We start from the raw sequence: 15,695 nt of genomic DNA, 5'->3' as shown, positions 1-15,695 counted from the left end.
GTGTTGTGTAGTCAACAGATCAGTTGTTTCACTGCCAGCACTGCAATCTTTCCAGTTTAGGAAAATAGGTGAGATGTTTATGCATTTGTTCTTCATTGTACTGTTTGGACCACATCTTGCTAAAGAGAATACCTAACAAAGGAATTTTTGGAGCATTATTCTCTCCCATTCACTCACATTCGCTTATATAGCTACTAACTTAGCATTGGGAAGGTATTTAGCGTATTTTTGTGTACTGTAGTTTGATTTATGCTCAATATCATTGAAGATTCAGTATTGAATTCAAAAGAGAATCTATCTCGTGTCTATCTGATGTGTAAATCTTATGTGTTTATGTGAAAACATATAAAGGACTAAGCAATATATACATTTTCCTACCAAGGACTAATTAAAATCTTGTTCAGAATTTTTGTAATTTAGTTTTTCAAGTTTTTGAAAAATGCTGAAATATAATTGGGAAGTTTCACTGTGGATGAATTTCTGAAAAATAATGGTGTTGCATTTCACCAGAAAAAAATTCAGCATCCTGAAACAGTGGTTCTCAGGTTTAGCTCCTACTATCTGATGAGTACCATAACTGAAACAATTAGGAAAATAACTGAAATATTCTGATCTTACACACAAATAGTAGTATAAAAATCTTCTTTGCCTTTTACTTTAGGTTCAAAATGCAGTACTTCCACTCACAGCTTTCTCTATATAATCTTAGCAGCGTACGGTTTCTGGGTTATGATTTTAACAGTGGCACATGTTGAGTATCTGTAGGTAAACACTGAAAATCACTTGCTTCATTACACTTCTGGGCCATTAAATATCTTATCTAATTCCTCTCTTTTCATTGCCTCAGCAATGTGACTTAGTCAGGCATGTATTATCTTTCCCAGATTCTTTTCTGAACATAATATAGTGTGCAGGAATACAGTTTGTCAAACACATTGTGTCTGAAAATCTTTGTTGGTAGAAGGGGAGAGAATGAGATAATAAAATGCCTCAAAATCTCCAGTAACATGGTTCCCAGATTTCTTGTATCTGTTCATCAAACAAAGCAGTCACACCTCACTTTTATGTATAGGACTGTGTAGTATAATAAAATGTGTATTTATGTCTTTCAATAGCATCTGTTGTCCAGACTGCAGTTTACAGCAAAAAAATTGTTTTGCGTTTTGGCAGGTTTTTGGACACATCAATGCTTACACGGTTCAGTCTTAGAATACGTAAATGTGTCTGTTTATGATCTTGGTTTTCATAGGCAGTGAGTTTAAAGGTTCTGATTTTTTTGTAGAATTGCCCATTCTGACGGGCAATGTGTGTTTTTCATTGCTCTGCTAATATAAACCTCTCTGAAGTAAAATCAAGCAGTTTGGATAACTACTGAAGCTGCTGTCTTCTGTCAAGCTGAGGCAATCCGACTGACTTTCTGTAACATTTCCTTCTCAGAATTTTGTACACAGTTTCCTAGTAACTGTTTAGCATGTTACTTACATGTGATTAAAAACTATTCTGTACTCTGACAGAGGAACTTTGCCCAAGTCATCATAAAATCTCAAGATGGGGGATGAGCTTCCTTGGTCCCAGCCAGGCAGCTCTGTGCTAGCCAGTGAGGGTGGGACTGAACTTAGCCTTCTTCCAGTTCTACTCCTGACTTATTCAGTGTATCCAGCCCCTGCAGATGTAGGAGGAAGCCATCCACCTTGGTGAAGTGGATGACAGTGTGATCTCAGTCTTTGAGGCAGGTTCTGTGGTCCTGGTGTCTTAGAATCTGGTACATGAGCCAGTATGAGGGCGGTCCTATGTAGAGCCAGGAGTTGCACTCAGTGATCCTCGTGGGTCCCTTCCAACTCAGGATATTCTATGATTTCTATGAAGTAAGTGTGAGACCAGCACAGAGGCAGTGTGTGGAGGTGCCAGAAGTGACAGGTGTGCTCATGTAATTTCTGTAAGAACATCGTTTGCATCTTTGGAAGCAAAAACCTTGCAGCCCTGATTAAAATAAATATATATGTGTGTGTGTGTATTTAGTACATCATCACTGCTTGTTTTACTTGAACATTTTACATTGAGTTGTTTGGAGAAATTGGCCTAGAGTAGGAAGAGGTAGCCATGATACAAAGTGATGGATGAGCAGCTGAGTCTACAGCGATGCTGCATTCAACAGTGTTTTGAGGAATACATGCTGTTTTCATGGTAATGAGCTGAGTTATGCTGTGAACTCTCTGTCAGTGTGCTCTGAGAGAATTTGTCTCTCCTTTCCAGGTCAGATACCCAAGGGTAAGTCTGGGAGGGCTTTATAATGCAAATTTAGCTAGCCTTCCTTCACACTAGCAGTGTTAGATGCTGACCCACAAGGACCCAGTTCAAGATTTCTGTGAATATGTGAGATTTGAATTAGCACAGCAATGAAAGCCTCTAAAAGCACGTTCAATGTCTGTATCACTTGTATGGTTTAGAAAGCTGAAAATGCCCCTATCATGATGAAGAGAATTCTGATAGGTATTGCTCCTTGGCTTAAGCATTATCAGGAACCACTCCTAGCACTTGTATGTTTGTTGAACAACTGGGAGGTTTTTTTAATATAATCCAAGAGAAGAAGAGTAGTGGGTTTGTTGGAGATTGTTTATGCTTATGGTGAATAACACAGATAATTGAGCTGTCTAATAAATAGTGAAGAAACAAATCCAACCAAAATTGCTTACATATAATCTTACATGAATGCATCATCTGAAGAATAGATTCTGTGTGTTATGAAGTATACAACATATTCACAGGCAAATGAAAATGCACCGGACAGTTAAAACCATTACATTTATTCATAAAACAAATAACAGTAAGCTCAGTAGAACTCAGATAATCACCTGTTGGACAGATAACTTCCTGATCTACCCTAGACTATACTTTGAATCCGTTATATTTTCATGATATAATAGAATATGGATACTGAATAGGGAAATTACAGGTCCTATGTTTCTACACGTAGCAAAGACACTGTATGTTCCATGGCAATCCTCGCTGTACTTGCCCCAAAGAAAGTATATATTACTAGCCTTCACTACACTGTCAATTTTCTCATATCTCTGTCTTTTCCTTTTGAAATGGGAACTTTCATAAAGTTATAAACAAATACAGCCTATATGTACTTTCCATTATCTTTTCTTCTTTTGCTTCTTGAAATTAATGAGGTTCTTGTAAGCTCATTTCTCCAACTTGTTGAGTCTCACTGAATGGCAGTACAACCCTCTGGTGTATCAGCCACTCCTAGTTTTGTGTCATCAGCAGTCTTGCAGAGAGTACACTCTGCCCCATCATCTGGATTAGGCATGACCAGCCTGCAGCCTGTGGGCTGCTTGTAGCCTGGGACTGCTAACAATGTAGCCCCACAAAATTGTAAAATTCTAACATGATTACGTGTTTTTTGGAGATATTTTTTCATGAGTTGAGTGCATGTAACTTGAGTACGGACTATGCAGGTAACAACAGAGATGTGGAGAGGTGCAGTGCTGACTTTGCCTCTCGTGCCTCAAGATAGTCAAATCAAAAGCTGCGTGTATTGCACGTTGCATGCTTCTGTGCTGCTTGGCAAGTAAAATACAGTGATTGCTGAGAAAAATATTTTGGACGGCCACAGAGAAGGTGAAGGGCCTGGAGTATCTCCCACACAATGAAAGACAGAGTAGCCTGGGTCTGTTCAGCCTAGGAAAAAGGGGGGGATGTGATCAATGTTTATAAATATCTGAAGGGAGGAGGCAGGTGAATGGATGTGGCCAGACTCTTCTCAGTGGTGTGTAGAGATAGGACGAGGAGCAGTGGTGTAATATTCAGATGTAGGTAGTTCCATACAAACATGCAGAAGTACTTCTTTACCATAAAGGTGATGGAGCACTGGCACAGGCTGCCCAAAGAGGTTGTGGAGTCTTCTTCTGTGGAGATATTCAAGAGCCATCTGGATGCCTACCTGTGTGAGTGATTGTAGGGTACCTGCATTAGCAGGGGGGTTGGACTTAATGATCTCTTGAGATCCCTTCCAACCCCCACAATTCTATGACTTCAGCTTGCCTACACACGTACGTGTCTGTGAACATGCACAGTTTTTGTTATTAGGCAGACATTTCAGTTTTCTTATTTAATAATTAAACTTGGGCAAATACAAAATTGCCAAAACATAACCAATCAGTAAGACGTCTGAACGCAGACTAGTATTGTCTTCTAATAACAAATAAAACACATGGTGTTAAGCATGACTTCTCCTTTGTGAATTCATGCTAAAAATATAGATGGTGATAATGTGTAAATATGAAATAGAGCTGGAGTTGATCCCAGGCACAGATATTTTGTCCCTCATTAAGCTGTTTATGGTTGCATATGTCTTTTCATCTTCATTTCCCTTGTAACAAGAGCATGGTCTAGATACAAAACAAAAATTAAATGGCAGTGAATCACTGGATGTGTATAATTAATGATGATTATTCTCCAATCTTATTTCAGTACTGATGCTCTCCATTTTTCTTTTTTTCTTTTACAGAGGGTATGAACTGTATGAACAAAGATCATGGGTGTGCACACATCTGTCGGGAGACGCCCAAAGGTGGGGTTGCCTGTGAATGTAGGCCTGGCTTTGAACTTGCCAAAAACCAGAAGGACTGCAAATGTAGGTAGATGAAGATTAAATTTCAAATGCCTTCAAATGTCTTATTTTCTTTACTGTTGTTGTTTTCCAGAAGTCAAGAAATCAACTTTGTTTTGGACAAAGGTGATTTGTGATTTTAGTAATGTGTCATTTCTGTCAACATTTTACTTGGGGTTGGATAAGAGGGATTGAATAACAACTTAAGCAGTGAGCTTTTTAGCAAAAATGTTACCAACTTTTATATCTTCCTATGAATGAAAATAGTGGTAGATCAGTTTAACCCAGGCCTTCCCTAAAAAGCAAAGCAAGAAAAAAGGATAGAGGATTCTAGCTTTTGGAGGTCCATAATGATGGATGCACTGATAAATCTACTAATTGGTCTAATGATAAATACACTGCAGCTATCAAAATATTAGTGTTATTTTCTTGTTTTTTAAGAATAGAAATGTTTGCTGTAGTTTTGATTCTACTTTACATGGGCTATTTTTGTTTTCTTGGAAATGTTCGACTATTTTGTATGTATTGTTCTTAAATGGGAAACTCTGAGTGATGTATTATAGGAACTGAGATACTGACGATGTTCATCAGCTCACAAATTTGGAAGCTAGAATTGTTCTGTACAGGTTAAAATAATTGGCTCTCTTTAACACTTTCATCTGAAAGCTTCTGAAGTGAATAGGTTTCTTTCTTATGGCTGCAGTGAGTATTAGATCTGACTCCAATAGCTTGCCTTTCTATCTGGTAGCTTTGTGAAGTACAAAAAAAATAAAAATAAAAAAAATGAGAGTAGCAATGAAGCAACATAAAACATATTGTGTGCTTTGCGTAGGACTAACCTTTTTGTGCTAGCCTTTCTTCTCTAGATTTTTTTCTTCCTGAATTCTCCTCTGTTTAAGCATGCTTAGATAACACTAGTTCCAAAGTATGAATCCAAAAGAATCACCTTTGAATATAATCAAGAAGTCCCACAGGACATTGTACAGCCTGATTACTTTTCAATAGTTGAGAGGCTACACAAGGCACAAAGCAAAAACGCAGAAAAATTGCCTTTATGGTCATTCTCATTTTCAGTGTTTATTAGAAACAAACATTGTATGCTGTTAATTGCAGCGCAATATCATCTCCCTTGGTGAAGTTGGAGAGGATGTTTATTTATACTGTTTATTGTTTTTTTTGCACACATTTGTACATTCCTTAGGAATCATGTTAATTCTTTCCCACAGTGAAATGGTGAGAAGAATTAGGGCCTCCTCTGGAATGGTATTTCTAAATACCATTCTACCATTTAATAGAATGAAATACTTGAATTAACTCAGTGCCCTGTGGTGTTCAAATTTTAGTTTGAATTATCTGAGACACTGAGATTTTCAAAGGCCTCAGAGCTTGCTGCAGAATACACCAACCCCGGAACTCACAGCACATCATGCAAATAAGTTCCAGAGTGAGTTTAAAATAAATGTGCTTCTTGGCCTTCCGTATGCAAAGGTGCCTAAAACTGTATCCAGATAGCCTGGTGCAATAACTGTAGGATTGTAAAAAGCTATTTATCAGGGTCTGTATCTGAAACAAAATCTTAACATTTTAAGAAACTAACCATTTCAGTGGAATTTACTTAAATCTTGAGCTGCAGCTTTGCAAGTACTTCATATAGCTATGTTGAAGGAGAGATGCTTGCCTCTTTTCAGCCCAGACAGGGTCTGGTTTCCTTGGTAAATTTAGAGGGTTTCAGACTGATAGTATCTGATATACTCTGGTATAACCTTGTGTGAAGAAGTGGCAGATAACCATTATGTCACTAGATGAATTTTAATTAACCAGTTTGCAATTTCATCAGAATACTTGGAGAGATTTTCAGAAGCCCTAAGTATTGGCCCCCAAATCCACTACTAAGGGGGCACGTTTCTCAAAGGAAAAATACATGAAAGCATAAAAAATTGGTGGGATGGCTCTGTTTTTTTATGCATGTATTGTGTAACTGTATCATTGCATACCATCTACATGATTACTTATCACCTTATCATATAATTTCATACTAATAAGGCAATCACTATTGGTGTCTTGCTTCTTTCATGATGGACATTGCTCATTAACAGGGCTTTTGCTTGATATTTTCCTTTATAACTCATTGCCATGCCTTGCTTGCTGCACAATGTTTAAACTCTATCCTGAACATAAAGTTTTTAATTTCCTCATGGATTTTCCCATGATACTCATTACAGTGATATCAGAGTGCTACTTAGGCATTGTTCTTGCATTTTTAGAACTTTCTTGTCAAGTTAAAAAGTACTGTTTTGCCTATCTTACAAATGGGAGAAATGCTAATGTCAAAGTTGTTTAGTATCAACAGCTGATGAACAAGAAATACTCAGAACACAGTTCTGCATTTACAGCACTTAGTAGGATCAAAGCCAAGCTCCCAACAGCTCCTTGCAGTGGAGAAGAGTAATCTGTAATAGATGGGATTCGTGTACCTTGCCAAGCCCTAAGTAGGATTTCCATATCAAGGACAGAAATCAATTGGAGTTTTATAGGGCTCTACTCACTGCCATCCTTTCTTGACAGTGAGACAAGGATTCTCCAGCTGGTTCCACAGACCTTACTTTCCCAGTTGTGCATTAAACACTTTGAATAAAATAGGAATGTTGTCTGCATTTGTCATTAAGGATAGCTATCACAGTATTGTAAGTCTTATGTGCCAGAAGTCTGGTAATTTGTAGCTTTTGAATCCTTAATACTGCAACCTTAGTGTTTTTTCTTAATGTTAATTTTAAACATGCATTTTCTCAGTTACAAAATAGATCTGTACACTACATTAGGAAAATAGAAAGCATTCAGAGAAGTGGTGTCAGAAAGCCATCTAGAAATGCACCAGGCAGAATCATACAGATCCAGACACAATTTCTTAGCACAGCTTCTTCCTTTAGATTCAAATCATCAGTAAATTACCATCTTCTGTGTATACAAACCATTATAGGAATGTGCTTTGTTAGTGATTCTCTTTGATACCTGCTTGAAGCAGAAACGTGCGATTTTAGGAATAGAAATTTGGTTCCAGATAACATTGGAAAACATTGAAAATTACTTCCTCTTTCTGTATCTGTATCCATGATTGATTTTCAGATCCTGCTAATGGAGTGTGATAGCGCTAGAATTTTTTTAATAAACATTCTTTTTTGTCAAACATGGACAAAACAAGGCATTTTTTATTAATTAGCTCTATCAATTTTGCTGAAACTTGAAGAAGTGGGAAGAAACCTAGAGCAGATACATATGCATGCCAGTTTTAACCTAAAATACATAGTTCTGGCAGAGTTATAAGCAAGTGAAAGCTGAATCTTTTAATGAAAAATACTAAATAACCTTAGCTACAGCTATTTCTATGTGCTCCCTTTTGTAATAGTGTTTAAGTGAGCAGGAGGGCCAGTCCTAAGTCATTTCAAGAATCTGGTCTAATATGTTTGCAATAAAATGTTCTGCCACCTATGCCTAGTTGCAGCTTTTCAGCCTCTGTTGACAGTTTCAGCAATTCACTGTCAGTACAAAGATTTCCAGAATGTTAAAATGTAAGGCCATGCTACAATGAATAGTGCAAACAATATTGCATGCATAGATTTATCACAAAGAAAGAGACACCCATTTATTTATAGAAATCACACATTTAATGGCCAAATTAGTTAAAAAGTGCTGCGATTCATCTGGAATTGCAATGTACTGGCTCTGTCAATATGCTGGATAGCCATGTTATCATGTAGTTTATTACAAGAACAAAATTTCTAGTTTATTGCAAATCTCTGGCATCTAAACCATGAGATATATTTTATCTACATGCAGACATGATCAGGAAGTCATTGTCTGAGGATTTTTTGGGGGGTCGATGGGTATTAAAGACTAGATTTGATATTTGGCCATATACTCTCCACATAGCCATTATGGTGGACGTGCTAGATGAAACAGATGAGAAAAATGATTATATCAAAGTTCAGAGTAGCACTGGAAGCTCAGTAAGTACTAAGATCTAGGCTGTAGAGTGGCTGAATTCTGGTATTTTTTATCTTCCTATTGTTTTAACATGGAAGATGTTAAATTACTCAGGGCAGCCCGTTCCATGCCCACCGCCCTGTGCTGCAGCCCCTGTCCCTGACCCCCAGCTGCCCTCCCCTGACAGCTCCATGCCGTTCCCTCGGGCCCTGTCGCTGTCACACAGCAGAGCTCAGCGCTGCCCCTCCGCTCCCTGTGAGGAGCTGCAGCCGCCATCGTGCCTGCCCTCAGCTCCTCTGCTATAAGCCAGTTGTGCAGAGTATTTCCCTCCAATATGGGAAAGCCATGTGAAGATTTCACCTATTCAGAAATCTGTGTATCATATATTTTAACTCAGCTATCATGCCATAAAAGCCAGGAGAGGAAGCGCAGCACCTTGACTGTACTTAAGACAAGTGAATGCTAAACCACTATTGTTCATTCATTTAACTGAAACTTGTTCTGTAGTGTTTGAAAGTGATTTGTACCTGTCGGAAATTACCATTTTGCTTTTTTTTGTTTGCCTCTTCGATATCACAAACTCTGAATGAGCACACACGTAGTCTACTGCATAGCTGTAGAATCCAAATTTATAGGAAGTAATTTTTTGAACAACTCTTTAAGATTTCTCATGAATTCGCTTTAATGGTTTCTGATGATAACAGAGTAGAGCTGGTTATCCCTTTGCTTTTAAATACTTTTGTGGGGTTTTTTTTCCCTCTAAGCAAGAGAACGTTTTTACTGTGTCACTGTCACAGAGTTAAGGCTGGAAGGAAATTGAAACGACATATTTTACAAATTGATTTTTTTTTTTTTTTGCCAATTTCACTTGCTGAGCTGCCAAGCTCCAGAATTTTAACTTGAGTCGATTTAAAAAAAAAAACAAACAAGTTACAGAAGAAACTCAAATCCTTCAGAAAGATAATTTACAAATATCTGTAAGAGACAATTGAAGGAGCAACATAAATTTTATGTTTATTGACTGAGTAGAACTGGAACTAGTTTTACTGAAATTTTAGTATACATGGAAGCTATAAAACAAGTGTGTGATTCTGCAGGATGTGCTATAAACAGCATCAGAGTAGTGCAGTTTTTCACAGAGAAGCATAGTAAGGAAAATTCCCTTATATTATGAGATGCAGAGCAACCGCGTTAAGATACTTTCATCTCTGCTAGTGGAGGTTTTTAGGCAAGGAAGGCCAAAAATAATCCCTGCAGTCCAGTTGTTTAAAATACACACTTTGATGGCTATTACACTTTAAAATAGTTAATAAAAATACTGTTGGTTAGAAATGTATTTAAACATGTGGCTTAAACTGCACCTTGAAGTTAATTTGTGATGGCAATGCAGTCCAACAGGAATAGAAATACTGAATGAATCTCCAAGCAGTCCAAGAGGCATGCAGGGTCAAGAGGGAGGGGAGGATAGTTAAATGGAAATCACCTTATTCTGGCTAAGCTCTGCCAGTGTGCAGCCATTACTCTGTAAATTGCAAGCAGCTGCTTTCTGTATCATGTACAGCCCCTGTCTGATCACATCCCAAACACAGCCAGACGGAAGAGCAGCTCATGTTTGCATTCAAGATGCAGCCAGCTGATTCCACCACTTCGCTAGCTCTCAGCTAGGCTGCGGAACAGTATTTCATTTACCCCCAGGTTAAGCAAAAAGTGTTACATTATGTTGCACACATAATGTGGCATAGAGAGGGAGCCATGAGGAAAAGATGTGTCAAAAAATAATTGCTAATCTAAGAACGGACAAAAAGGAGTGAAAGAGGACAGGCATAGTGTTGAACAAGGAGCCTCAGTTTAGATTTTCAGATCCCTGATTTTAAAATCCTATTAACCATTATCTTGAGTTTACTGAATATTCTAATTTGCTGCCCTGGCCCTTGTATAAACTCACTTATCTAGAAGAAAATTCTGCTAAAGATCAGTATGAGGAAGTTCATCTGGCTAATAAGAGTAATTATTTAAATTACTGTAACTCTATCAAAACATCTAAGTCCTCTGAAATTTATAATATAACTGAATAATGATGCATTGAATTTCCCCTGTATCTGGCAATAGAACTATATCCATAAAGATCCTAGTCTAAATTGCCTGTACATAAAAAATATATATTGAGTTCAGTTTAGAACTGGTTCATTCAGCATCAAGCTATGTGATTGCAAAAGATTAAATGAAACAGGGGCAAATTGGAGCCATTGTATACCAGCTTAATATTTAAAAGCTATTTTGTCAGAAATGAAATCCATCGTATGACAAAAGAAATTGAATCTAATCTCTTAATTCTTGAGAACTTCAAACACTACCTGTCAGGAAAATATGCTTGCTTCCATGTAAACTGTGCTTGTTTTAGTGCTTTTTAACATTTTAATTGCTGAAAGCAGTTTTGCCCTGTATGCTTGTAACCGAAAGTGACCTCTCCAACACTCTGTCCCTAGTTGAGGCCAAGTACACCACAGGGCCATATTTGCACTGTGTTTTTTTGTCTAAGAGGAGAAAACTCCTGCATTATTTTTAAACATTCATGTACTTTAGGAGAACCAGTATTTGAAATAATAGATTTCAGGTCTTATGTGATTCTGTTCTTGCTGTTTGATCTCTGCTTCCTCCACTTAGAAAGCGAAGAAGGAAAAGAGAAAGGCTATATATAAACTTGAAAATATGTCTGTGTTGGAGACTGCTCATTTCTTTATGCCATATACATTGCAGATAAGAAACATAAAACTTTTAGGAAAAGATGAAATTGGCTGTCCACCCATGCTGAAATTACTAATGCAAATAGACTAGGGGGAAACTAGCACTTGCTTCTGTTTTCTTTTCTCTCGTTTTCTTTACTGCATGGATCAAAAGTTGAGGCACGATACAGTAGTGTGTGTAAGAGAATGGGGCTCAGGAAAAGTGTGGAATGTAAAACTGTAAATACAGATGCAATGTTGCCTTACGTCTTGGTTTGTTACTGCTCTTCTGTATTCTGAAAAGTCCTCAAGACTAATTGGTTTCATTGTCATTTTATTTATGTATACATATATACACATTCATTTGGGGCTTAACTAGTAACCTGTAACTATGGGAATGGAGGCTGCCAGCACACCTGTGATGACACTGATACTGGTCCTGTGTGTGGTTGTCATCAGAAGTATGCCCTGCATTCAGATGGACGAACCTGCATTGGTAAGTACTTCTCTGCAACACGTTTTATTTTACATTCCCCATAGAATACATATGTGCACATACGTGTATGTGTGTGTGTGCGTGCATGTGTGTATGTTTGTATCTCACAGGAATTTAGCACCATTGCCAAGAGAAGTGTGTAACAGCAGTTCCTAGCCACAGGCAAAGCTCATGCTACATATAGAGAGAAGGATTTGTGCGTGTTGTGTTAAAACGTTTGTTAATGGAGTATCCCTTTGTTACTCTTTTGTGATTTGTCATTTCTTTTCATTACGCTAATAATGTTTAAAATAAAAAGGTGTAGAACTTTCATTATGAGTGAAAGTTCAGCTCTTGTGTTCATTTTCACGAGTAAGACTTCCTTGCGTAAGTAAGGTGAGGAAGATGGTCTTCTTTTCCTAAGCTGCTATTAGAAAAAAATTATTCACTGTGATGTGCTTTCCTCCGTGTTGTATTTTTTTGTTATTCTAAAATTTACAGTAGTTGTAGTCAATATGCTTTCACTAAGATTATCAATAGGAAAAAGCTATCCAAGAGACAAAGCATCTTGGGAGATGCTATGCAAACATTTATGATTGTAAAATGGATTATTTGCGTAACAGTTTCTTTCCACTCTCTGCATTTTTTAAATAAAAAGGGGTAATTTTGCATAATGCAAGTTAGAATTTGAAGATTCTTACAGATCAAAACCTGAAATCCATAATAGATAAGTATTGTGATCTTGCTGACTTTTTTTCGTTTGTTTAATTTCAATTCCTTATAAATTCCTAGTAATTCCCTGAGGTTACAAAAAAATGGGCACATATTTATCATCTTTTCTCTCCTTTGTCACTATTGCAAGACAAAGCACTTGATCTAAACCCCATGGAAATCTGTCAGTTATCTTTAATGTTCTCTTGGTCAGATCCATGGCATGAAACTCAGGGGCTGCATGGAGCCTCACTCACTACTAATGGGTTTGATTGCACAAATTTTGTGATGGGACGAGAGCTGTATTGGCAGAGGTAGAGCTGAGCAAGGTTCAGCGCTGGACTCTGCCGTCCTGTGTTATGCATAAGCTATGGCTCAGCTTGCAGGATCTCTCAGCCACTACTTTTTGTTTAACACAGTGGGCTCAGTCTTACAGGCCCTCTGTTTAAATAACCCTCCCTGAAGTCTGTGGCAGTTCCAGATGCAGAGAATTTGCAGGGCTGAGAACCTTAAGAGCAGCTTGTATTGAGTGGATAATTGATCTTCCGTTTCTTAGCATTCACCAATATCCTCAGATTGATGTTTTATATTGTCCAGCATGTAAAAATGGTTTCCAAAGCTGTGTACACTGCATCTGTTTTTCACTTTTTTTTTTCCCATTTTTGTAATGTAATACATATTACTCCATGTTACATTCCTTGGTCTTGTGATATAAGTCACATATTACTTCCTGTGCTGATTTTCTTCCCTCTAAGTAGTTCTTTCTCTTAGAATGCTTTTTAATATTTATTTTATTTTATTTTACATTTTTATTCCTGCTTTCTGGTGATGGTTCCTGATTGCCTGTCTTGTCTGATAACTGACGTTCATTAATTATTTACAGAGTAAAATAAATAAAAAACTCAAACAAAAGCCTCTATTGCAGCCTGATCCCATCTAGAACTTGTTAAGAACAAAACAAAACAACTTCGTTACCACTCAACCATGTAGTGTTGCCACAAACAAAACCTGCCAGCCTCCTCCTCCTCCTCACTTCAGTGATTCTAGTGTTTGCTGTCTTCAGTGGTGTATATATTCCAGTCATCACTGCAAGAATGCAAACCTCTGCAATACCAGAGAAATACTTTTTGACCCTTTGTCTAACATATTTTGTCTTTGTTTAACTTATCCTTTTATTTTTTATGTTTACTGCATGTGAAAGTCCCCACCTGCACTTTGGTTTTTGTTTTTCTAATTCCTTCTCTGTATAAATCATTTTATTTACCAAGCTGCTGCTTCTCCGTTGCTCTCCTGTATGATAAATCTTTATTTTTATTTCACTTACTGATCATTTCTTCCCACACTTGTGACTGTTTCTGTGTATTTCTAATGAAATATAACCAGACTAAATCCTCATTATGCCATCTGAAACTCTTACATATAGGATACCAGAGACTACCTTGTACAATGACCTTTGCTGACATCGTCTTGCTTACTGCATGCTCATAAAATTACTAAACCCTGTTCTTGCAACATCTTTTCTAGCATTGAATGTTTAGCTAGTAGTGTTTCATAGACAAGCAGGCAACCAGCACTGCCCAAAATTGATCTTTTTTGTGTTTGTTTGTTTTGTTGTTTGTTTATTTTTGTTGTTGTTTTTGTTCAATTTGCATGCTGTTGTTTGATTCCTCTTCATGATGCGTCAATGTGTATGAGACTGTGTTGCACCCGTACCCATCCATCACCGGACTCTTCTTGCTCTCTCTGTCTATATTGATCTTCTTCCTGCCAACTTCAGATCATGGTGTCACCTGTAGTCTGAATCACTTTATGGTGTGTCTTTAATAGTTTGTTAAACTGGCATCCTTGAGTTTTAATTTCCGTCATTAACTCCTCTCTGGGGCACTCATGTCAGCTGTCTTTTCTCCCCTAGGAATCTGTCTTCATGTATCTGGTTAATTACTTTGTAGTTGGCCATTCTTTTTCCTCCCCTTTTTCTTTCTCCTTTCCCCAATTTCCCATTAATTTTTTTCCTGGGATCTCAAAGGGAATTAACTCTCTAACGGGGATTTAGTGCTTTCATGCCTTGCTTCTTGGCTTTGGCTGTGCCATGCCAAGAAACTGTCTTAGGCAGTGGAAAATTGGGCTTGTGATTAACCAACTGCTCCATGTTTGTCCCTTACTTGTGTTTTAGAGAAGGATGAGGCTGCAATTGAGAGTTCTGAGTACAATGCCACGTCAGTAGCTGATGTGGACAAGCGGGTGAAACGGCGGCTACTTATGGGTAACACTTTTCTTCCACTTCCTTTGTTGTGCTCTCACTTTTGTCTGTATGTGTGTGGGGGGAGGTTCTCTTTTGGTCTCATTTGGTCTTTTCGGTTTTGGTTTGGTTTGTGTTTTTTTTTTTTTGTCTGTTTGGTTGGTTGGTTTTTTTAGCCAGCTTTATCTGTGTGAAAAGGTCACCAATTTTTTTTAAGACCTCATCTGTTGTACAACTTCATTTCTTGTTTTTAAACTTTTTTTTTTTTCATAACGCTGCAGCTTTAATGTTCAATTTCTTCTGCACAGAAAGAAGCTTTTGCCATTAACCTTACTTACCTTATGCAAGCTACTCCTTATATGTGAATTGTGTGTTTGTGTGTATGTGTTGCTCTAGGATTCCTAAAAAATCTCATGTGTTGCAGACTTGCCTTTTGACTTAAAAGTGGATGATGGTGATAATATAAAACAATGTTCTATTACATATGTAGTGTTAAATGAACAACTGTATTTGACTACTTAGAATTTGCAGTGCTTTTGATCGAAATGTAAATATTATGACTGGAAATTGATTTATTTCCTTTGTGTAGCTATGTTAGTAACCACTGAAAGATCTTTCCCTCATGACTTGTGAGCTTCTTTATGTTCATTCAAGATTGAAGCACAGCTTGTTTCTCTGTGTTGTTGGAGCCTGAGAGTGGAGAGATGAGGAAGAGAATTGGACAATGTAGATAATTCTTTAGCTTCTCTCAGTTAACCCACTGCTCACCACTGTGCTGGTCTTCTTCATGTTACATGCGTGGCCTTTTGGGAACTGAAAGAGTAGAGTGGCTGCATTTCTGCCAGTTTCTTTTCATGTGACAGAGGGCACGGGGTAGCATGGACTGCTGAATGAAGCCAGTATTTTGGAGGCTTCTGAGTGGTTTGTTACTCTGTATTTTCAATTCTG

At 37.6% G+C, this 15,695-nt stretch overlaps 1 protein-coding gene across 1 annotated transcript in view; it reads left to right on the top strand.

Moving 5' to 3' along the window:
- Positions 1-15,695, top strand: part of SCUBE1 (signal peptide, CUB domain and EGF like domain containing 1) — a 201,347-nt gene that overhangs the window by 103,041 nt on the left and 82,611 nt on the right. Inside the window, exons 5-7 of the mRNA XM_042890068.1 lie at positions 4,517-4,642; positions 11,702-11,818; positions 14,682-14,771. Of these exons, the coding sequence (XP_042746002.1) occupies positions 4,517-4,642; positions 11,702-11,818; positions 14,682-14,771 (333 nt within the window). The remainder of the gene's footprint in view (positions 1-4,516; positions 4,643-11,701; positions 11,819-14,681; positions 14,772-15,695) is intronic.

Source organism: Lagopus leucura, unplaced genomic scaffold, assembly GCF_019238085.1.
Source record: "Lagopus leucura isolate 7727_CA_CO unplaced genomic scaffold, USGS_WTPT01 Super-Scaffold_100159, whole genome shotgun sequence".
In the NCBI taxonomy this organism is placed as follows: Eukaryota; Metazoa; Chordata; class Aves; order Galliformes; family Phasianidae; genus Lagopus; species Lagopus leucura.
Note: the sequence above shows the minus strand (reverse complement) of the source record. Positions and strands in the feature narration are given on the sequence as shown.